The 23,755-nt window shown below is 34.9% G+C and overlaps 2 protein-coding genes across 5 annotated transcripts in view; both read left to right on the top strand.

Moving 5' to 3' along the window:
* The window catches only part of LOC102625085 (mitochondrial import inner membrane translocase subunit PAM16 like 2), a 73,693-nt gene extending 58,817 nt beyond the window's left edge, over nucleotides 1-14,876 (top strand). The window contains exons 1-6 of one of the 2 annotated variants that reach the window (XM_006485024.4): nucleotides 11,800-11,809; nucleotides 12,485-12,533; nucleotides 13,101-13,172; nucleotides 14,083-14,170; nucleotides 14,288-14,418; nucleotides 14,502-14,876. In XM_006485024.4, the coding sequence (XP_006485087.1) occupies nucleotides 13,170-13,172; nucleotides 14,083-14,170; nucleotides 14,288-14,418; nucleotides 14,502-14,630 (351 nt within the window). In that variant the 5' untranslated portion in view covers nucleotides 11,800-11,809; nucleotides 12,485-12,533; nucleotides 13,101-13,169 and the 3' untranslated portion in view covers nucleotides 14,631-14,876. Of the gene's footprint in view, nucleotides 1-11,799; nucleotides 11,810-12,484; nucleotides 12,534-13,100; nucleotides 13,173-14,082; nucleotides 14,171-14,287; nucleotides 14,419-14,501 lie in introns of those variants that run through there. The other variant, XM_052440011.1, reaches the window with a different exon arrangement.
* Nucleotides 5,669-11,664, top strand: LOC102624627 (E3 ubiquitin-protein ligase ORTHRUS 2-like). Of its 3 annotated transcripts, none has more exons than XM_052440005.1 (9): nucleotides 5,669-6,435; nucleotides 7,764-8,296; nucleotides 8,505-8,630; nucleotides 9,413-9,512; nucleotides 9,601-9,662; nucleotides 9,746-9,848; nucleotides 10,083-10,197; nucleotides 10,489-10,703; nucleotides 10,938-11,125. In XM_052440005.1, the coding sequence occupies exons 1-9, from the start codon at nucleotides 5,809-5,811 to the stop codon at nucleotides 10,974-10,976; spliced, it is 1,920 nt and encodes a 639-aa protein (XP_052295965.1). In that variant the 5' UTR covers nucleotides 5,669-5,808; the 3' UTR covers nucleotides 10,977-11,125. The 3 variants fall into 3 exon arrangements, with proteins under 3 accessions (XP_052295965.1, XP_024956218.1, XP_006485085.2); XM_025100450.2 differs by having other exon boundaries at nucleotides 5,670-6,435; nucleotides 10,945-11,125; XM_006485022.4 differs by having other exon boundaries at nucleotides 5,677-6,435; nucleotides 10,961-11,664.
* Nucleotides 14,877-23,755: the final 8,879 nt, after the last annotated feature.

The following is a 23,755-nucleotide window of genomic DNA, read 5'->3' as shown; positions in this document are numbered from 1 at the left end:
AGTATCAGTGTTGTAAAATTTCTCTTTTTTTGCAACACAAGTTGATGAATCAATCGTCCCACTATAGAAATCATCAACACTTTTGGATGCATTTGCACCTTTGCGTAAATTGAATCGAATCAAAATGTTCAAATTTATAACTTAGTTTGTATATGCTTTATAAATCGAAATTTTTTCGTTTTTGATGTTGTATACAACTAATTAAATAACAGGTTAGATTTTTAAGATAGAACATACATCGATAAAGAAACGTATAATATCAAACATGCAACAGATTTGTTGATACCGATTTGATATTGACCGATCGAAAAAAGAAAAGAAATTAGAGTTATTTTTTTCTCTATTTATGGAGGATGGAGCATGGACCATCTCAATTGTATGTGGCTACGGGTTTTATGGCACATTAGATTTCATTTTCAATAAAACAACTAATGCTGGTGTAAACCAATAAAAACGCAAAACGTGTCACTTCCCGGAGGGTGAAATTGGTAAGAAAGTGAAAAACAGAGTGGATATGCATTGGCAGAGGAGGTTACATTGGTTGTCGAGAATTTCTGACGGACTTTAGAAAAGTAATGATATTTAATTACCAACTTTTGTCACAACTCACATTCAATTAATTATACTATAAAAACGACAACAATAATTATAATAAGGTAATAATACAGCTGAGCTGACCCCCATTAACGGCCCTCCAACTCCGATGGATTCCTTCTGATTTTTCTTTCTCAGGAAATTAAATTATTATTAATGGACAAAATCCGGGATTTTTAGGTAGTATAATTAAATTTTTAATTTGAAAAGACCAAAAGAGACTGCAGATAAATTAAAAAAATTATAAACAAAAAAAATTCCACAAATGATTTTCCCATCCTACCCATGCCGATGGTTCCATTTCATAGCCATCTTTTTGTTCCATTATTTGTATTTTCCTTTTTCTTTTACATTATATGATTTAGTAATTTTTCAATAATGCCAATTTATATAACTTGCAATTCTGGTATGCCTCTCATGTGAGCAACTGTGTTTTTTTTCAAACAAGAAAATTACTATGATGATAAATATAGAAAAGTGGTGCATTTACTTCTTAGATTGGAGAATCAAAATTCATAATCAAAACTATTAATGTCGTTTACTTCACAAAATGGAGGCATAAATCGAATCATGGAGCTCACCCGAATTTAGGAACAAAGAATGGGAGATTGATTCCCAAGGGGGTGTGGGAATCAATCTTCTATTCCCAAGATTAACCATCCCCCCCCCCCCCCCCCCAAAAAAAATCTCCTCAGTAAAAAATAATTATAATTAATTAATATATTTTTATAATTTGATTATTATTAATGTTGTTGTTATTAATGATAGAAGTTATAATAATTATTATTATTATTAATGATAATTTTTTTGTAATTAATTAATATATTAATAACAATAATTAATAATAATAATAATTTTTGAAAAAATAATCACAATAATTAAACAAACAAAATAATAATTATGACAATAGTTCATTAAGTACTTTTTAATAATTTGTTACAATCTAACTCATTCAAATTCCCCAAGACAAAGTAAACATATCAATAGAAATCCAATTCATTCCGATTCCGATTCATATAGTTTAAATAAATAACTTATTCTAATTTTACTCATCATTCCTCTTCCAACTCATTTTCATTCATGTTCATTTCAATTACAGTCCATTTCGATTCTAGTTTAGAAAACGCACCATGAATGTTTGTGGATAAAGAAGATTAAGAGATAATATATTAACATATTTTTTTTCTTATATAGAAGAGACTAAGAGTGTAACACCCTAGGCGAATCCCACATCGGCAAAGCACGGGAGAGATGTTAGGTTTATAAGGGGTGATCCATACCTTAATTGGCAAGACGCGTTTTGGGGTGTATGGGCGCCCCAAGAACAAATCCGTGCGGGCCTTGTTAAGGCCCAAAGCGGACAATATCTTGTCAGGTCTGGGTTGGGTCATGACAAAGAGTATATTTACTTTCCGGATTGAGGAATCAGAATTATTGACGGCTTTTATTTCACAAAATAAGAGTGGGAATTGAAATTAGAATTGTGCAGGGCCTACAAATTTGAAAATCATTCCCTTGATTTCGTTGGGTTGGGAATTAGACTCTGATTCTCATAACTACCCATTTTACTCCCATTAAATTTTTATAATCTCCAATTACCTTTAATCAAGTTCTGTCATTGTTGTATTTTGATCCTTGAAGAATTTATAAAAATACCCAAAAGTAAATTTTGTATTATTTGTAAATAGGTCCTTCGTTGAATAATAATAATAATAATAATAATAATAATGACGATAATGATGATGTTGTGATAATTAATAATATTATTAATTATCATGACATTATTAATATTATTATTAATGTCACCATTATTATATTAATATTATTGTTATTAAAATTTATTATTTTAATTATTTTAATCATTATTATTATTGCAATTAATGTTGTCGTCGTCATCATTGTCGTTGTTGTTATTATTGTTGTCATTATTATTATTATTATTATTATTTGTTGATGTCGTCATCATCATTATCATTAATATCATTGTTATTATAAATTTCGTTATTTTAATTATTATTGTTGTTGTTAATTTCATTCTTCTTCTTCTTCTTCTTATTATTATTATTATTATTGTTGTCAATATAATATATACAAATACTACTACTATACTAGGGACAATAATTAACAAAAGGAACTTTAATAACTTATAACAGCCTATTATAATCCGAAAATAAAGTAAACACATCAATATGAATGTTAGTTTATTTCGATTCTGATTCCTATAGCTCAAGCAATCAACCTCTTCTAATTTTAATTTCTCATTCCGATCTCAATCCATTCCAATTTTTATTTAGTAAACTGATGCAGCGGAAGTTTAAAGTTCAAAATATTCCGTTGATTCTAGAGAATGCCGGAATAAAAGAACAATTAAACTCACGTTGATTCAAAAGAATACCGTGAATTTAGGGATTAAGACTCGTTGATTCCGCAGAATACCGAGAATTAACTGTTCAAATACTCACAAAGAGATTTGAAAATTGAAATATTATTAAACTCAAAATTCTCTGCTTGTAAAAGCTACAAAAGACACTTATTTATACTAAGTAAGACTTATCCTAATATGATTAGAAAACCTATTTTAATAAGACTTATGCCTAAATTAGAAATATTACCCAAATAAGCAATACCTAAACAATAAGACTCTAAATAGGAAACCAAATTAAACTAGAATACAAATTAATTAAAATATTCCTAAATATTATACATTTAAATATAATTAGGATTTCTTCAATTTCTTGCTCTGCATCATTCCCGCCAGGTTGGAGAAAATTCGTCCTCGAATTTTGTATATTGTAATCTTCAAGAACATCTTCATGTGCATAAGGATTAATTTTTAAAACAGAGCTTTGACATAGACGACGAACTTTAAATTTTCCAACTTTTGTAATAACGTCCATCCAATCACTCCAATGGCGTAAAATAAATTCTTCTATCAACAACTTCTCCAATAATGTCTTCTCATATTGTTCGTGTCGAACTTCAACATAGTTAAGGAAAAACGATTTTTTCTTATAATCCACTAACTGTTGAAAAATATCACAACTCTTTTTGTCTTCTTTCGGCAAATCAAGAGAACAATAAGAGATTGTATCAATAACTATCTCTCTCTCCTCCACAAGATCAAAAGATGGATAAACAATTACCTCTCCTTGTCCCACAATATCAAGATACTCATCAAATTTCGGCGATTGATCCAAATCAATATTGTCTTTGTGTTGAGGATTTGTTGTAGACATGAATGACCAATTTATATTCTCCTCGGAAGGAATAATATTGTCGAAAGGAACAAAGTTACAATTTTCCTCATTATCTTCATAACAAACATCATCGTGAACAACTTCATCAAATCCATATGCATGCTTTATGTGTAAAGATTTTCTATCTCGAATTTTCTCTAAATCTTGAGAAATTGAACGCAAAATCCTCAACATCTTAACTAAAACATCTCTCAAGATGAAATCTTCACGTCGATATTGTGATTTCATGATATAATTTTTTTCTTTTTTTTTCCTATGCTTTTTTTGGTGTTGTTTGGGTTTTTTTTTTTTAAACTAAACGGAAAAAAAACAAAAAAGGAAAAAAGGAAAGGTTTGGTGGTAGATGGAGTTAGATTGGTGAGACCAGGTTTTGGCTCTGATACCAAGCTGATGCAGCGGAAGTTTAATGTTCAAAATATTCCGTTGATTCTAGAGAATGCCGGAATAAAAGAACAACTAAACTCACGTTGATTCAAAAGAATACCGTGAATTTAGGGATTAAGACTCGTTGATTCCGCAGAATACCGAGAATTAACTGTTCAAATACTCACAAAGAGATTTGAAAATTGAAATATTATTAAACTCAAAATTCTCTGCTTGTAAAAGCTACAAAAGACACTTATTTATACTAAGTAAGACTTATCCTAATATGATTAGAAAACCTATTTTAATAAGACTTATGCCTAAATTAGAAATATTACCCAAATAAGCAATACCTAAACAATAAGACTCTAAATAGGAAACCAAATTAAACTAGAATACAAATTAATTAAAATATTCCTAAATATTATACATTTAAATATAATTAGGATTTCTTCAATTTCTTGCTCTGCATCATAAACACACTATAATATTCTTCCACAATTCATAGTGTAAAACTCACATTCCAACCCTTATGTTAGTTATGACTTATGATAATATATAGAATATTCTTACGCAAATCTCAATATAAAATTGGTGATCATATTGTTATACTAGTTATAACTTATGATAATAAAGAGAATATTATTCCACAATTTTTGATGTAAAACTCATATTATACTATTATGTTAGTTATGACTTGCAATAAAAAAAGAGAACATTCTCCTATAACTCTAGGTATAAAGCTCGCGATTATACCGCTATGTTAGTAATGACTTATAATAACAAAGTGAATATTCTCCTGCAACTCGAAGCATAAAACTCGCGATTATGCTGTTATGTTAGTCATGACTTATATTAACAAGTCATTGTTATTAGTAGTAATTGTTTAACAAGATTAGCAAATCATTGTCTGAATTATAAATGTAAACATAGTTCCTATTTCATGTAACGCTAGATAAAACAACAGCTCCAATAAAACAGACCTGTTTTCTATTTTACCTTCCAAAGCAAAAATCAAGCAATTCTACGCGAGCAAAACAACATTTTTGCAATTTAAATGTTGGATTTGATCATTCAAAAACATTAAAATAAACTAGTTTCATCATCATTCTTCAACACAAAGTCTTGCTAATGCCCTAGAGGGAAAAGAAAATTTGTACACACAATAATTGTTCTCATTTGTGATATGATTATATCAACATTTTACATTACAATTTACACAAGGCGAATCAAACAATTTAATTTGTATATCCATCCAAGAAAAAGTTGACCAAATGGGAATTTGGATAAATTCGTCTTTCCGGCCGCTGTCCTCTTTGGGATAAATTTGTCTTTTCGTTTCCTATCCTCGTTTTATCTACAATTGGCTTTTGCATGCAACTCAATGAAGGAAATTTGACTTAGACATTATCAGACACATGACGCCCCACCAAACCAAAAAACCAGAAACCAGTCAACCGAGTCTTCTCGTTTGACTTCCTAACATATGTCCACTTATTAAATGCCACGTATGAAATCGGTGCACCGTGTTCCATTAGATCCGAACTGAAATTCAAGCAAATTTCAAAACCCGCCGTCTCCCTCACTCTATAAAATGCGCTCTTCACAGTCACCATTTTGCCAACAAATCAAACAAAAAACACCAAACTACAACATAACCGCTATTTTCGCTCTTCTGTTTCCTTCCTCTACACAAAGTGCTCTTCAGTCCTTATCCTACGCACTCGTCAGCAGAATGGCGCATGTTATCCAGCTTCCGTGCAACGGCGACGGAATGTGCATGCGGTGCAAGGAAACTCCAGTCGAAGAAGAGCAGCTGTGCTGTAAAACGTGCGCCACGCCCTGGCACGTGGCCTGTCTGGTGCGTCCTCCGGAGTCCCTCGCGTCCACTCTCCTGTGGGAGTGCCCCGACTGCACCGGTGACGCAGCCGTCGCGGAGGACGCGGGACAGGCCGCCGGGGGAGCGGGCGGAATCGTGGCGGAGATCATGGCAATCGAGGCTGACGTGTCGCTGACGGAGAGCGAGAAGGCCAGGAGAAGACAGGAGCTGTTGAGTGGGAAGGCTGGATCGGACGGTCGGGGCGGTGATCATGATGGCACGAAGGACAAGAAAGGCAAACACAAGGTCGCTGGTGATGGTGATGAGAACGAACTGTCGGATATTTTTGGTGGCAGCTTGAACTGTTCGTTCTGTATGCAGTTGCCGGAAAGGCCTGTTACTGTAAGCACCAAGCATGCTGACTTCGAATTTTTTATTTTCTTTTATTTATTTTTCTACATTGCTGACGTGGCTATACTATTTTTAAATTTTTAATTTTAATATAATTTTATTTTTTTTAAAAAGAGAAGAAAAACTATTTTGTTCTTGATGCACTAACTAGTATGGAAGAAAAACTATTTTGTTCTTGATGCACTAGCTAGTATGGAACAACTTTTTGAACTATTTTATTTTCTGATTTTCTCATAATTTCTCACATAGGGTGTTTGTTGGTGCCTCTGCGTCAAATGATTAATGTAGCGTTTGTTGGTGAGATTTTTTACTTATGAATTTTGTTCGTAGATTTTCCTTTAGGGTTGGTCCTTTTGTATCTGTAATTGAATTGATTGATATTCAGTTAATTGTGTTATGTCATCATGTTAATTTTACTCGGTAAAGTTACCACTTTAAGCGGCTAAATCCTGCCTTTTTAAACTCCTTTAGTGATGTGCTTTCTGTTTTTGATCTTTGGTCTTCTAATCTAATAATGTTGATCTGACAGAGCTATCAGTTCCTTTACTTCTCAATTCCTCATTCTGCCCTGTTATTATGTGTTTAATAACTTTGAGTGTTAGTTTTAGCATCCCGATAATGATGTTAATTAGGCATTTTTTCTTAAGCGAAGCTCTAGATTAATGTGTTGTTCTATATGGTATCAACCTTATTTTGCCGAGAAGTCTTGTGTTTGAATTCTGAAAATTCCCTCATTCTACTAAGTAAATCTCATTACAGAGCAAAATAAGCTTCAGTTGTGAAATGGGTGTGTGAGTTTAAATACTCTTTGTTCAATTCTTATATACTTGAGCTTTTGGATTTTGGTTATTCAGTAACTAGTTTATTTATGCAAAGTTATTAGAGTCCTTCTTTCTGTTTTGGGTGCTACCATACTAGTCGCATTTGATACATTGCTTTAAAGATTGCAGCATTTCTTATGCCACATATGAATTAAGGGAATCAAAAGATCTATCCAAATGTGTTTTGGGGTACTGATGGCTCCACATTGATATTCTTGTGAGTTTTTTTGTCGGAATATGATGAGACGACAGTCCCGACACTATATGACACAAGCAGCAATAGGTGTCCTTTTGCGCTTAATGAATGCGTTGTCTTCATTTTGAATTGGAAATCATTTCTGTTTTTGAAAAATAGAAGTTCAGGAAATGAGCTCAATAAATTTGACCGTTGGTTGTGATTGGTCTAAGAGATCTTCATATTAAACATCGAAGGCCTGAAGCAGGGCTCACAATTATAATCAGTAGCTATTAACAAGTTCCCTGCTTGTGCTGTTTCAGACACCATGTGGACACAATTTCTGCCTAAAATGCTTCCAGAAATGGATTGGGCAGGGGAAGAAAACTTGTGCAAAATGTCGCTGCATCATTCCTTCCAAAATGGCAGGTCAGCCTCGCATCAATTCTACACTTGTGGCTGCCATTCGTATGGCAAAGAGGTCAAATACAACAGTTCCTGGAGGGCCTTCAAAGATTTATCATTTTGTTCATAACCAGGACCGGCCGGATAAGGCCTATACTACAGAGCGAGCAAAGAGGAAGGGGAAGGCCAATGCTGCAAGTGGTAAGATATTTGTTACACTGCCTCCTGATCATTTTGGACCGATTCTGGCTGAAAACGATCCTGAGAGGAATCAAGGTGTCCTTGTCGGCGAATCATGGGAAGGCCGGTTGGAATGCCGACAATGGGGGGTGCACTATCCACCTGTTGCTGGAATAGCTGGCCAATCAAAATGCGGTGCTCAGTCAGTTGTGCTTTCTGGAGGATATGAAGATGATGAGGATCATGGAGAGTGGTTTCTCTATACAGGAAGGTAATTGCACCATTGGAAATTGGTTTTTGGAGACCATTACTGCTTTATTAAACAGCGAATATGTCGGTGGTGGTCAATTTTTATGATTTTTTTATTTTAGTATTAACTATTCTGTGTTGTTTCTTCTCCCCTTTTACTGGAATGCTTTCTCTATAGAAGTATTATCATGTTTACAATTGCTGACTTGTTTGAATGGAGATAAATACAGTGGTGGTCGTGACTTGAGTGGCAATAAGCGCACAAACAAGAATCAGTCATTTGACCAGAAGTTTCTGAAACTGAACGAGGCTCTACGTGTCAGTTGCAAGCAAGGTTATCCTGTTCGAGTTGTTCGGTAAATATGAATTCAAAAGTCTCCCCTTGTTTTATCAAATCTTTTTATTTTTTATTTCCTCGCTATAACATATATATGCAAGATTTGTGATCAAAACTATTTTCTGCATTATGCATTAATGATTGGTGATTTTACTCTCCTGAAAGGCTTAACATAATCCATGATCATTTTGATTCTAGATGTGTACTTTATATTTTATACAGATTTCTTTTGCATCAGAAAGATACACATCATGTTGTTTCCACAAAAGTAAACAACAGGAAATATAAATTTTTGTTTGCTTGTAACCAGAAATATAACTCACAAAACTGATGCATGCTTACAATGAAAAGAAAGCTTTGAAGTTGCTTTTATAGAAAGAAAAAGGAAAAAGGAAAAAATCGTCCTCAAATGTTGACTGCAAAATCATTCATTTTTTACTTATTACATCCTCATACCAGATATAACTTCACTTGACTATTATTTCCCTCACAATGGCCATGTAGATGGAAGAAGGTTTGTTGTTTTAAAATAGTCAAGGAGCTTGACAGCAAATATTAGTATATACATTTAAGTTAGTCTAGGTGCGTGTAAAGCATGAAATCAATAAGATACACGTCACCGGAACTGTGTATAATGCTATAAATAAATTTGAGACATTTAAAATTGATGTGATCTTATCAAGAAAGATTGGTGTTAACTCTGAATGAGTTGATCTCTGCTGTGAGAAATGATGTCCATGCCAGTGCATCATTTTTCATCATGTTGAAAATTCTAATATTTTCCATTATTTTGATGCTTAGGTCTTTCAAGGAGAAGAGATCTTCATATGCCCCAGAGAAAGGGTTGCGGTATGATGGAATCTATAGGATTGAAGAATGTTGGCGAAAAATTGGAGTCCAAGTTAATATATGTTCTCAATTATAAGGAAACTTCTCATTTGTTTGATCTTTTGCTGTGTTAAATTGCTGATATTGTTTTTCTGCATTAGGGTTTCAAAGTCTGTCGATATCTATTTGTTAGATGTGATAATGATCCTGCCCCATGGACAAGGTTTGTATTTCGTCACTTGGTTAATTTAACTATTTATTTAATATACCTCTCTTCGAACAAACTTCTGTTTACCTTGACTGCAGTGATGACCATGGAGACCATCCTAGACCATTGCCAGAGATTCCAGAGTTGAAGAATGCACTTGACATTACGAAGAGAAAGGAACGTCCATCGTGGGATTTTGATGTGAGTGCTTTAGATTTCTGTTTGATTTCACTGGTTTGGTTGCTACCATTTTTTGGAATATTATCTTTTTGTCAACCTTAGCCACTCATCAGTGAACATAAGTTGACATGAGTTCAAAATAATAGATAATGAGGAAAAATCTGATCAGACAATTTCCTGAATGGTTTAATTTCACTTCTTGTGAGCTTAAACTGTACATTTTTCTTTTTAATTGATATCTGCAACTTTTCTCAGGAGCTAGATGGCTGCTGGAAGTGGATTAAACCTCCACCCCTCAGCAGAGTTGTAGCACACACTGGGAAATCTGATGGCAAGAAGAGTATAACTGTAAGAGAAAAGCTCCTGAAAGGTTTGTTTTCTATCCCTTACCCTCATCTTCAATAATACTTATTCCTTGGATTTGACTGTCAATTTTGCCTTGTTCAAGTGTATTATGAAACTATTTTGGGTCTTAAATTTTGATAGAATTCTCAATTTGAAAGTGTGAGTTTTATCAATAAATTTCTATTGACAGAATTTGGTTGTTCAGCCGTAAGAACAGGTTAATTGGATGAACTTGTAAAGTTTATTAAAGCCTCGTATTAGTTATTACTTTCAGAAATATGATATTTATATCCAATTTGGAATTTTCCATGATCAGAGTTTAGTTGCTTCCTCTGTAAGCAAGTAATGGCACAACCAGTAACGACACCTTGTGCTCATAATTTCTGCAAGTCATGCTTGGAAGAGGCATTTTCTGGTAAGAGTTTTGTCAGAGAAAGAAGCAGAGGTGGACGGGCACTTCGATCACAGAAAACCATCATGAAGTGCCCTTCTTGCACAACTGACATTTCAGATTTTCTCAAGGACCCTCAAGTAAGAATTGTGCACAGCTGTGAAAATCACATTTATATCTGTGTAGCGGATACAGTGCTTTATTTTATTGTTAATTGCTGAGATGATACAAAAATAATAATGTAAAACTGGGGATTCTGCAACCACAGGCAGGTGAAACATATTCTGGAAATTTTCAGCATTTTGTTTTTCATTCTAGTCTTCTTGGAAACTTACGGCATTAGTGTGAAATCTCCTTAATTTTAGCTTATGTAGTTTGTAGAGATTCACCCTGACAGGTCAACAGGGAGTTGATGGAGGTGATTGAGTCTCTGAAACAGAAGACTGAAGAGGATGACGAACTTGCCGAGGAGTCAAATGACGAAGGAACAGATGCCTCAGAGGGTATTTCTAATCTGGCGCCGGAGTCCAGCAAAAGCAGTGGAAAACATCATGAAGAAACAATTGTCACTGGCTGTTCTCACAATCTTCAAGTGAAATGCACACAGGAAAGGGCAAGTAAGAGGAAGAAGGTTGATGTAGAGGACTCCTTAGGAAGAAATAATGACGGCGAGGAGGCCACAATTGCCGCAGAGAAGCCTGATGATGGCTTAGATGTGGACTCTGAAGCTGATCAGAAAGTCGGCAGCAAGGACACAAAAGCTGAAGAAGAAATGGAAGAAGAGAATGATTCACCAGCCAGTCCTCTCCTCATGCCTTCAGATGATCAAGATAGTGCCTGACTTTTTGATTAGTCAGGTAACGCTAGCTTCACTGGCCTGTGAAGTTTTGCTGAAAAAGGAACATTGCATGAGTAGACTAGCTAGTTTTTCAGGGACTTTCTGTCTATACACAGGTTTTATTTATCTCTTTTCTCTTTAGCTTCTTTGAGCATGTAGAGATTCTGTTCTCATGTCAGGTTCTTGAATGCTACAAGCTCCCTTGTATAGAATAATTTAAGTTCAACGTAGTGAAGTACATGATACAAGTCCAGTAGTTTTCAGTTCTCGCTTTGACCATTTGAGTTTTTGGCTCTCAAAATAGTTAATTGCTTTGAACTACTGAGAAAAAAATGCAACATTATGTTATGGTTCCATCTTCAAAGTTCAATCATCAGTCTAGGAATTGGACCAGTCGAAAAAGCAGGTATCTTACCAGCCTATTCTCAGGATACAGACATACAGTGTCTTCGGCTTCATAATTTATGTAGTGATGTCTCTTATTCTTGGGAGATCGAAATTGTTGAACATTTCTTATATTAAGAGGTATTTTCTTTCATATTATGATCTTCAAGCAAGCACCCTCAAAATAAAATTATTTATTACAATAGATTTGAACCTAGAGCAATAGTCGAACATCATTTGCTCTGTAAATCCTTTTCACTCTGCATTTTTAATCCTGTTATTTACAAGAATATATATAAATATTATAATTAAAGAAAATAGATACAGCTACAAAATCATCCATATATACAATTTAATAAAATTATTTTCTTAATTTAAATTCTGAAATTATTGGTGAATTATATCTAAATTGCATCGCTATTATCAAATTGTAAAATCAACTTTCATCTGTATTGAAAAAAAAATAAAACAAATATTAAATTTGGTATTAAGTACTCGCTAAGCCGAAGCCCAATTAAAAATTTGGATCACTAGGGCCCAAGTTGAGTGTAGCCCAAGCCACAGTCTCGTAACTGGGATGATAAAAAACCCGGACCGGGAACTCGGATTACCCGGGTCCGTACTGTAAATTTCGGCATTGGCGGCACCCGTGGGTTTCCGATATAAATAACCTAAGCCCCCTGAAACGGCCTCTTTTTTCCTTATTGCGAACACCTCTCCAAGTAGTCAGCTTCGTCCCTTCCCTTGTGTAAGTACCATTTGATTATATCCTTGCTGTTGATTTATTTTCAAATTTTATGTTACCAAATTACAAATTGTTCATAGTTTTTGGAAACGTTCAAGCTGAAAGAATTGTAAAATAATTATAACTTGAATATTGTTGTATGTCATATATTAGTAATACACTAGGGTTCTTCGGCCGTGCCTTGCTTCTGTGTTTTACAATATTTTTTTTTGGAGCAAATTTTTTGGATTAATGGATTGTAAGTTATGGTTGCTTATGGATGATTTTAGAAGTTGATTTGCCGATTGTCTTATGGAATAGTTTCAAAGTTTTATATAGACCTATGCTGTGTCTTCTGGGGCCTAGAACTGATTTATAGTTGATTTAATTGTGGGATGAAAAGGGGAAAATTTGCATCATTCATGTCCAATTTCTGGTGATAGATTTTAGCTGTGCTGGCCACTTTTGTTACAATGTAGAAATTTGGTCACTTTTTGGAAAAGCTTGTTGTTTTTATATTGGTGGGTGAACAAAACAGAAAAAGTTTTATCATAGAATATTATATTCATCATGTTCGTTCTGCTGTTGCAGGTCGCTCAGGTCCTGAAGTAATTCGCAGTGCCTACAGTCCCTCGATATATATTTACTTTTTCTTTACTGATGGTATGTATAATTTCATAGCATTTTTCTTCTCTACCCAATCATGCATTTTCGAGTTGGTGTAAATTGGCATTAATAATTTTAACCTAATGTTAGGCACTATGATCTTTTTCTATCAAGTATACAGATAAGTTGAGTCTGTTCATGAGCTCACTTAGTGGCAGTTGAAGAGTGGCCAATCTAGCTTGCGTTAGGTGACCTAGGTTTAGCGGTGAGGCTATTTTTTATGGGACAAAGGCAGCATTATTCTTGACAACTTAATAGTAGCAACATTTTAACTATCAAGTTATGAATGCTTATTGTGCAGACACTTTGGTTAAGGTTAAGAATTCTTGTCGATATTGTTGAGTTTACGCTGAGCTTTTCTAGTCCTGACTTGAACCAATTTAGATTCTTTCATCATTTCTATGTATTTAAACAAAGGCAACTTTGTTTCCAATCGTAATACATTTTTTTTACAAAACTTGTGAAAAAGATGTTTGTCTGATTATGGCAACTTCTGTACATGAACCTGAAGAAACTCTGGTTATTGGCGAGATTTGCTATTGCTTTTGTTAATACTTGGCCTTTTTTTAATTATTTTTCGTTATTAGTTTTAGAATGATTGTTTAGTCGGGAAAACCTACAAATTTTTGCTAAGTAATGGGATATCTGTATTATCTTCATATTTTTACTCATCACTTCATGACCTAATTAGTTGTATTTTATGGTAAAGTATGTTTTTTATTGATTAGTTTCCTTGGAAAATCCTGAACATCTTTTTATGGAGGTTTTCCATGACAGATTTCTACTGGGTCCTTGAAATGTTATTTAGTGCTGCTCTTTTCTGCAGTCCTAAGATACTCCTTTGTACACTTAAAGAAGAAAGAAAGAAGAATATTACAGATAACATTTGTTGCATCTGTTTGTACAGGCTGCGAGAATTATTGCTCAATTGATAGTGATGGGTTCTGGGATAATGGCAAGGGCTGTTGTTCAAGCATACCGTCAAGCACTTGCGAGTATGTTTTTTCTCTGTCAATTACATAAGTCGAATATGCTTTTCTTAACTTTTGATTATGTTATGTTTCATTGGCATAGAACTCTTTAATCCTTAAAATGTTTGTTACTCATTGCAGATGCCTCCAAATCTGGTGTTGCTCAAGAAACAGTGCAAAACATCAGGAGGGCAAGCAAAATGATGGCAGAACCAGAGGCAAGGCAGATTCTTGGTGTCACCGAGCAGTCATCATGGGAAGAAATCTTGAAGGTTAAATTTTATAAAGTGCTTTTGAAATTCATTCTTATTGTTTTCCCTTAAGATTTTGTCGCTCAAGGGTACCTTATATGCAGAAATATGACAACTTGTTTGAACAAAATGCCAAAAATGGGAGCTTTTACCTACAATCAAAGGTTCACAGAGCTAAGGAATGCTTAGAAACAGTTTACCAGAAGAAACATCAGGGGACTGAGGATTCTTAACCAGCAAAGGTGTACTTAGCTCTCTTGTATTTTTTTTTTCTTCCAGCCATTCAATAGTCAGCTGAGTCTTATGGCTGAAATTATTAAATTTTGATCCCTATTAGTTACCACAGTGGTGATGTGTTGATCTTGCATTCACTATAGCATATTGCTATTTTATTGGTGTGGTAATGTTATTAGAAAAAGGGTATATTTGTAACATAGTATGCGAGATATTTTAATGGTTCAACTTCTTATGTTACAAGATTGCACTTGTTTTTATTTATTTATTTTTAGAATAATGATATAGCCACAAACTCTTATACAAACTGATGTGGCGTTAATTTATTGGTTAAATTAAATATCTCTTGGTCCACATGATTTATTTATATTATTTTATATTTTGATTCAACCAATGAATTAATGACACATAAGTTTGTATAAAAGTTTGTGGCTGTATCATCACTCTTATTTTTATTAGGTGACGTTGAATATCAAAATTTATGACCACCAAAGTTAAAAAATTCAGTTCCATTAGCAATACTAGACCAGTATATGGTAGTAAAAACCGTTGGGTACAACATGCCTATCAAATCTAGCGGTGGCAACTTGTGTTAGGAATTGAATTCAAATTAAAGTTTGAAACAATTGATTTGTTTAATAAATGGGTAAATTCGATTAGATCTATTAAATAAATTAATTGATGAGTTTGAGGTCATTGATTCATCTATTCATTTGGGATTTACTTGTATTTTGTACGATGTTAATTTTCTGGTTTTTTTTTTATCATATTTTTGCTTGATTTTTGTTTATTACTTATTATTTTTGTAAATAAATCTAGATTCAATTGATTTGTTATTAATTTTGCATAGACAAATTAAATGAATTGTAAACAATTCTAAATTCGATTCGATTTATTTAATTTTGCACAGTAAACGAATTAAACAAATATTCATTTAATAAACAAATTCGATTGATTTGTTATTAATTCTGCACAGACAAATTAAATGAATTGTAAACAACTCTAAATTCGATTCCATTTATTTAATTTTGTACGGTAAATGAATTAAACAAATATTCCTTTAATAAATAAATCATATCATGATATTACAATTCTTTTTATAAATAAATCGAATTGAATCCATCAAATTTTGGCCCAATTCATTTACTATTCAATTTAATTTTGATTCATTTATTCTTCCCAACCCTAATTAAGTCTGGCATTGCTAGTCGTCGCTGTAATTTCAAGAGTGGCAAAGGGCAACCTTTGCCATAGTAGTTCATTAAATCTTGATTTTTGAATACCCATTGAAGCAGTGTTAATATGCTTAAGCTAATGGTACTTTTGGCATCATAAGATGGACCGGGGGTGATTGGATTGTGTCAGCTTATATCTAATTGGGTCTGCCAGCCTGGTCAGTAATAGTAGGGCTTCTTGGATTGACTTGAGAGAAATTAATAGTGGGGCTTCTTGTATGGACTTGAGAAAAATTTTGCTATGAATTTTGATTTTATGTTGGTGCAAGTTCTTCATTATTTTAAAGCTATAAATCGAAATTCCATGTTGTAAGTTGAACGTAAATTATTAAGAAAATTATATAACTTTATGTTGCTTGTAAATACGATAAAAACTATCTACACACAATTGCCCTCGCGAAAGATGTGATTATATTGAAATTATATGGATTTCTAATCTGTTGATCAACATTAGCATTCAACAAACTACTTTTTCCTAAATTGATTTAGTGATACCTACACATCCAAACAGCATCAACTGATATATACATGTAATACATTTATAATGAATTAATTCCTTTTTTATTCAAGTATAGTTTTAATTTCATTGCAATTGATGGTTATTGCAAGATTACTCATATACAACATAAGATAAATAACTCATTAACAAAATCAACGGCATCCTTGTGCGGGGGAGGGGGGTGTTGTGGGGTAGGCATGGGTAGATACAGTTAGTATGAGCATGCTTAGTCTTCTTAGTTAAGCACCCTTCATTTGTAAGCTCTGAGCAAATTGTCACTGTTAGGTGATGCTGTAGGATTGGTAGAAAGTGAAGAATTTGGGTTAGATTCTTGGCTAATACTAATGATTAAAATAAATATACTTTCAACGTTTGCCGCTGCAAGCAAAGCCAAAATGTTGAAATAAAAAATCTTGGATATTTTTCTGTTTCCTAACTAAATTGTAACTAAGTAACCTTATTAGAATTAAAAGACAAATGTTGGAATCAAATACGCATGAGACTCTATATATATAAATGAGTATTGAGAAACAAGTTGTAGAAGCTTGAACAAGATTGATGATTCCATTAATCAACAGTAATGATACTATGTTTATTTATATTAACTATTAATATTAGTACCTTGTTGTATTATGACGGTAATTACAACTCACATCGAATTAATTTTGTCCCTTTTTAATTAATTTTTTAGTTTATTTCTTGAAAAATTTTCTCTTTGTATCAATCGTAAAATCATTTTTTTTATTAATGTAAAGTATTGCCAAGAGCCATATCCTTTAATATAGACAGAATTTCAATTATATATGTTTTGGTCTGATTGTGGTTCAGCCCAAAATACTAAGAGAGTTTCTTTGCAGAAAGTGGTTTTCTGGTAAATATGGATGTTGGACTATTAGGATATGTTTTTTAGGGTTTGTGACGGCTAAAACGAACTGGAAATCACAAGAAATAGCCATTAGGCAACACTGGCAGTAGCTGGCGACGGCACTCCAACGATCAGGTCAGTTGGAAGTTAGTGGGAGAGAAGGGTTTTAGAGAAACCCTAGAATAAGAGATTTTCTTAATATTCTGTGAGTGAATGAACTTACTCCTTTAGTGAGACCAACATAACCTTTTAAGATGGAGCATTCCTAAGGGCATCTTTGTATCATTTTAGACACGGCAAGATGTTATTGGTGATTTCCCTCCTCAGGTAGGGTTTTTAGGATAATTTGGCTCATTTTATAGAGGTTTCTAAGATTGCTTGGGTTGGATGGCTATCTATTTAGGGACTGTGTGTGCTGATAGTGTATCCTTAACTCTGATTAGACCATTTTGAATGAGGCAATCGTGCTAAGAAGCACCTGATTTCACTGGAAGGGGTACATGTGGCTTTGTCTGTGGCTTTTTTCCTTAATTCTAACTTTGGCAACTTGTGAAGAGATATTTTGGAGACAGTCGAAGTGGGAACCGTATTATAACAACGTGTCCTACATCTGTTGGCAAATTTTTCGCTGCTCCGTGGTCCTGTGTTGACATATGGTGGTGCATATATGATCTAAAAGGCACTTTTTATTATCCTCAATAATTTGGACGATCGAGGCTAGTTCTTTGAGCCATCTTCCTTTTTCATCTTCCCCTTCATCTTTTATCATGGTCTTGAGTCATACTTTCCACATATCATGCCCTTAATACCTTCAGTCTATATTTAGCCACCAATAAGATCCCCTTAACCTTCTTTAATAAAGAATAACGTGAAGGAGATTAAATTTATATTTGAGGAATCGTGACATATGGGGGGATCATGCTGGCTAAAAAGGAGTTCCAATTCTGCTAAATGGACAACAGGTTCGGCTGATGGCTAAAGAGGACTATGCTCAGGCGTTGTTTGAAGGGGGCTTTTTTAAAAATGCTTGTTTATCTAACCCTGAGAGTGTCTCGAAGGGCTTGCCCCCATCGCTACCGAACTAGATCGACGGCTAACAAAAGGAAAAAAGCCAATTACCAATGGTCTTTTTCCCTATCCTCATTAAGCTATATGGAGAAAGTCCGAGTTCTTACATTCTGCCAATAAGGCCTCACTGCGTCAACTACTAAAGGAGGGCTACAAAGAGCTCTCTTTAGATTGGTTCCAATTTGCTTTACTCATGACTCTAGCTAACTGACATCTCACGCGATCCTCCTTTTGTTCTCATCTCTCCTTGTTTTATTTATGTAGACTGCTATGCTTTGTGCCTATATCTTAAATGAGATATTAGAGTAGAACTCTTAATTGATGGTAGAAGTGATCAAGCTCCATAAGGAGATGACGAGTATTAGGCAAAGGTCTTATGAGAGGAGAGACTCCTTTAAGAAGTAATCAGATTCTATTTGTAACAAAGCGAAGCAGGCTAAAGAGAAAGTTGAAGAGAAGGCCTTTACTCCAAAGCAGCGGGCTCAGTGTATGGTACTGAGCTGTCTTTATCCCACTGGGTTTTATTATTCCGAAGTAGTTGTAGAGAAATAACCATCATATTTTTCTTATGCCCAAGTGACGGGAGCATTATGGGGAGGATCCTTGAATTGTCGACGTGAAAGTAGGGATTTTCTCTAAATTCCCCAGGGGATGGTCACAAAGGTGCCGACCTTCCTCGCGATCAATGTCCAACTCTTGTTGATCAGCTACAGGCTTAAGGGACTTTGTTGCAGGCAAGGATGTCAACGATAGAGGGTATAAGATGGGAGAGAATGACCTCTAGGAGTAGTTTTCATTGCAGTTAAGGGGTTGGTTTTGCCTTTTATCGCTGCGCCCAAGGGAGTCTACTTTATTTGTTGCGATTGGGAACTTGCATCATGCGTTGTGCCTAGGGCAATTGTAGTATACGCCATGCTTGGGGCATTACTGCAGCGCTTGGGAGTTTGCCATATGTACCGTGCTTGAGGAGCTTACATCATGTGCCTTGCATGGGGCATTTGCAATATGCGCTCTCTAGGCATTACTATAGTGCTTGGAGAGTTTGCAATATTTGTTGCACTTGGGGAGTTCACATTATGTACTGCACCTAGGGCATTTATTTTATATGTCGTGCTTGGGGCTCATCACCGTGCTTGTGGCATTTATTTTATGTATTGCACTTAGAGCTCGTTGATGTGCTTAAGGCAATCATTTTATGTGCTGTGCTTGGGGCTCATTGTCGCTCTTGGGGCATTTATTTTATTTACCGTGCTTGGTGCTAATCACTGCGCTCAGTGCATTTATTTTATGTGCCATGCCTGCGGCTCGTCAAGGTATGTGGGGCATTTGTTTTATGTGCCACACCTGGAGCTCATCATTGTGCTCGGGGCATTTATTTTATGTACTGCACTTGGGGCTCATCGTTGCACTCGAGGCATTTAATTTGTGTGTCGTGCCTGGGGCTTATTGTTGCACCTGGGGCATTTATTTTTTATGCAGTGCCTGGGGCTCATTGCCACCCTCAGGGCATTTATTTCACCATCATGTGGGTTGGTCCTAAGCATGCACGATTTCTGAAGATCATGCGGGATCTACTCATCATCATAAGGGGCGTCCCTCTATGCGTGGGATCCGTATTGCTTCTGTGGAAAGTGCAGAGGTCCTTCAACGCTATGTGGCGTATTTTTATCATGCATGGACTCTTTGTATGGAGATTGTGAGGTCCTTTCACTACCATGTGGGGTCAATCCTATCATGTACAGGCCCTTATAATAGAGATTGTCAGGTTTCTTCCCCATTATGTGGGGTTGATCCCATTCTATGTGGCCTTTATAATAGTGATTGCAGGGTCTTTTTGCTACCATATAGGGTTGGCCTTATCATGCGTAGGCCCTTATAGTAGAGATTGTTGTGTCCCTTCACCATCATGTGTGGTTAATCCCATCATGCGTAGGCCTTTATTATCCGAAGTCTAAAAAACATGCATCAACAACACAATGATATTCCCTACTGCATGTGAGAGATATATATAGTTTATAGAGATTATAAGGGCTTATAAATAATGCTTTTTTCATGTACCGCAGCCATCCTAAGAGATAAAACAAACAGTGTGATGCACATCTCTACTTAATAATACTCATCCAAATGGTTGAGAAAAATGCAGCATGCACACATCATTCGAATAGTTAAGAAAGAGGTAGGATGTATGCCTCATCCAAATGGCTAAGAAAGAGGCAACATGCATGCCTTATTCGAATGGTTGAGTGCAATCCAATTGGAGTCATGAGTGGCTTCTTCCTATTATCATTGTAGTACAAAACATGAAGTAATAGTAAGATAGAATCTGTAAAAGTAAATAGATATACCAGTTCTTTTAGAGATCGATTGTCGAAATGATCCTCTTGGTAATATGCTCTGAGCATGCCGACATTCTAGGAGTGCTTGGTAATATGTTCTGAGTAGCATATGAAAGGAAGACAATTTTTGTCACTCACAGAGGATTGTACTATTATTCTTTAAGTTATTTGGCATAAAGAATACAAGTGCCATCTATCAGCACTTGGTCAACATGTTGTTCAAAGACCAATTGGGGAAAACTATGAAAGTTTACATTGACAATATGATCACCAAGTCCGTTCATGCCACTAACCACGTGCGAGATCTCTGAATCACCTCTCAAATCTTAAAGGCCAATCATATAAAGTTGAATCCTAATAAATGTGCATTTGGTGTAGCTTCAGGAAAGTTCTTAAGACTTATAGTGTAGCACCATGGCATTAAGGCCAACCCCAACAAAATAAGGGCTATCTTGGAAATGTGATCCATAGACAATGTTAAGAAAATTTAGAGTCTCGTTGGGCAAGTAACTACCCTTAGTCGTTTCATTTAAACAGATAAATGTCAACCCTTTTTCAAAGCTTTAAAATGCAGCGGTAGATGAAATAGACCCCGAGTGTGAGGAACCCTCCAACAATTTAAAAGCTATCTCAGTAACTCCCCATTGTTGGTAAAGCCCAAATTTGGAGAAGTACTACTCATTTAATTGGTAGTTTAAAAAATAGCCACAAGTCTCGTACTAGTGTAAAAAAGAGGGGGATAGTACCCAGCAACTGAACCCAAACCTAGGGAAGTACTACTCTTTTATTTTGCAGTTTTAAAGTACCCAGCAACCGAGCCCAAACCTAAGGAAGTACTACTCCTTTATTTTAGAGTTTTAAAGCTTTAAAAGGTGAAAAAATAAGTACTACTTAACCAAGGCCATGGGCGACGCTGAAAAAAGTTATCCTACACTGAAAAACTTGTTTTGGCTTTGGTGGTTTTCGCTAGAAAACTAAAACCTTACTTTCAAGCATGTACAAGCGGTATCCTCACTTACTGACCCCTAAGACAAGTATTATTGCATTTTGACAAATCAGAAAGGTTGATTGAGTGGTCTTTGGAACTTAGTAAATTTGACATCATCTATAGACCTCGCCCTTCAATCAAAGTACAAGCCATCACTGATTTCATTGCTGAATTCATAAATAATCTTGGAAGATGATAGGGGGATGAGGGTCAATCTCTATCGAGATGAATTCCAAGAGGTGCTGCATGGAAAATGTATGTCGATGGAGCTTTTAACACCAATGGTAGTGGAGTTGGGATTGTGATCCAGGGATCGGACAGAGTAGAGATCACTTATGCCTTGGAGTTTGGTTTTGGAACTTCAAACAATGAAGCTAAGCATAAGGCCCTCATCACCGGTCCAAAAATGGGAAGAACAGTTGGCGCGAAGAAGTTACTAGTCGTGGGTCAGATGTTGAGTACTGGAGAATGCATATTTATAAAAGGTAAAATTGTCATTTTTGTACTCTAAGTCTCACTAACATTTTTACTTTTACATGTTTAAATCCTCTAAGCTTTTACTATGTGTGTTTTATTATAATTTAAGTACTTGTATATTTTAAGGATATTTTAGTAATTTCACAACTAATAAGAAGTTGGACAGCAAAACGAATGGCATTTTTAAACTTGCAACGGTTGAAAACCTTAGAGGAGCATAAAGGGGTAATCGATATTGTTCATGTGTACGGTACTATTCACATATACAATACTATTCACATGTATAACATTGTTCACACATATGGTATGATGACGTGATATTGACCGATGATGTGACAACATCCTATCAGACCAATAGTATGGTATTGACTGATTATGTGGCATTAACTGATGATGTGACGTTGGCTGATAATGTGGTAGGATGCTATTGGACTTAAATATTATTGTGGTATTGATCAATGATGTGGTAGCATCTTATTGGACCAAAATACTGATGTGTTGTTGATTGATAATATGTTCCAACCAATCAAAACTTGCCACTTGGCACAATCTTGAGCGTCCGAATTGTTTTTATCCAATAGCCATGAATTAACCATTGTATCTATAAATAAAAGGCTCACCCCTAATTTGAGACCCCTAAATTCATTTTTGAGCTCCATTTTCTGTAATTCTCTCTCCATCATATATTTTCTACGTATTTTAATAAAATTACCATTTTATCCCTTGTTCAATTATGAGTGGTTAGTTTAGTTTTAAGTTTGGGTTGAAGGTGAAACCTTAACATGATCCATGGGCTTAATTAGGTAAGTTTATTTTCTTCTCCTCTATAATTTATGTGTTGTTTTGACTTATTGTCAACAGAAAGTGTATCTCGTATAGATTTTGCACGGTATACCGGCTCTCTAGTGAAAGATCGTTACTTTCGGGTACAATAAACACTTATCACCATATTTATTAGAGGGAAATTCGCTTATAGTATTTTGTGGGTCGTCTTGACTCAATGTCGATAGAGAGTGCATCTAAGCTATTTAATAGACAGTCTTGTCACGTTGTTGACAGAAGGATTATTTTCGTCTGGCACAATATGTTCTTGACATCACACTTAGTGGAAAATTATTACATTTAGGTACACTAAGTGCTTATACCATATTTATTAGAGTGAAAATTATGAGGAGTTGAAATACCCCTTTATGAATTAATTGGAACTAAAAAAAATATTAAGCCCATTGTGAATGTTGAGTGTAAATTCAAAGACTCAAGCGTTTCATTTGCATTATTTTCATTTTTAATTCATTCTCGCCATTTTGTTTCAAATCTTAAGGAAAAAAATTCACTTCCAACCAACTCACATATATACATAGAAAATTAACCCTATGCATAATTCAATCTACCTCCTCATGGGATCGACACTCATTACCGCAAAATCTACTATATAATAGATTTGTGCGCTTGTGAGTACACTAAAATTTTACAACACTGGGTCAGGGAAGAATTCCAAGTAAATGAAGATAACATTAGGGCCTACCTTCCAAAGGTTAAAGAGTTAAAGAAGTTCTTCATAGAAGTGGAAATTGAGTAGGTCCCGAGAGAAAGAACTTGCTGGCCGACAAGGTTACTTTAACAAAAATGATGACATTTAACAAAAATGTCCCCAGA

This window comes from Citrus sinensis, chromosome 4 (assembly GCF_022201045.2).
Source record: "Citrus sinensis cultivar Valencia sweet orange chromosome 4, DVS_A1.0, whole genome shotgun sequence".
In the NCBI taxonomy this organism is placed as follows: domain Eukaryota; kingdom Viridiplantae; phylum Streptophyta; class Magnoliopsida; order Sapindales; family Rutaceae; genus Citrus; species Citrus sinensis.
This window is presented reverse-complemented; position numbering and strand designations above follow the sequence as displayed.

Excerpts from the sequence above, each read along its gene's own strand:
- LOC102624627 (XM_006485022.4), top strand. The coding sequence starts at position 5,809 with ATGCGCTCTTCACAGTCACCATTTTGCCAACAAATCAAACAAAAAACA. Across the intron at positions 8,631-9,412 it reads TATCCTGTTCGAGTTGTTCG|GTCTTTCAAGGAGAAGAGAT; the intron begins GTAAATATGAAT and ends TTTGATGCTTAG. Across the intron at positions 10,704-10,960 it reads ATTTTCTCAAGGACCCTCAA|GTCAACAGGGAGTTGATGGA; the intron begins GTAAGAATTGTG and ends TCACCCTGACAG.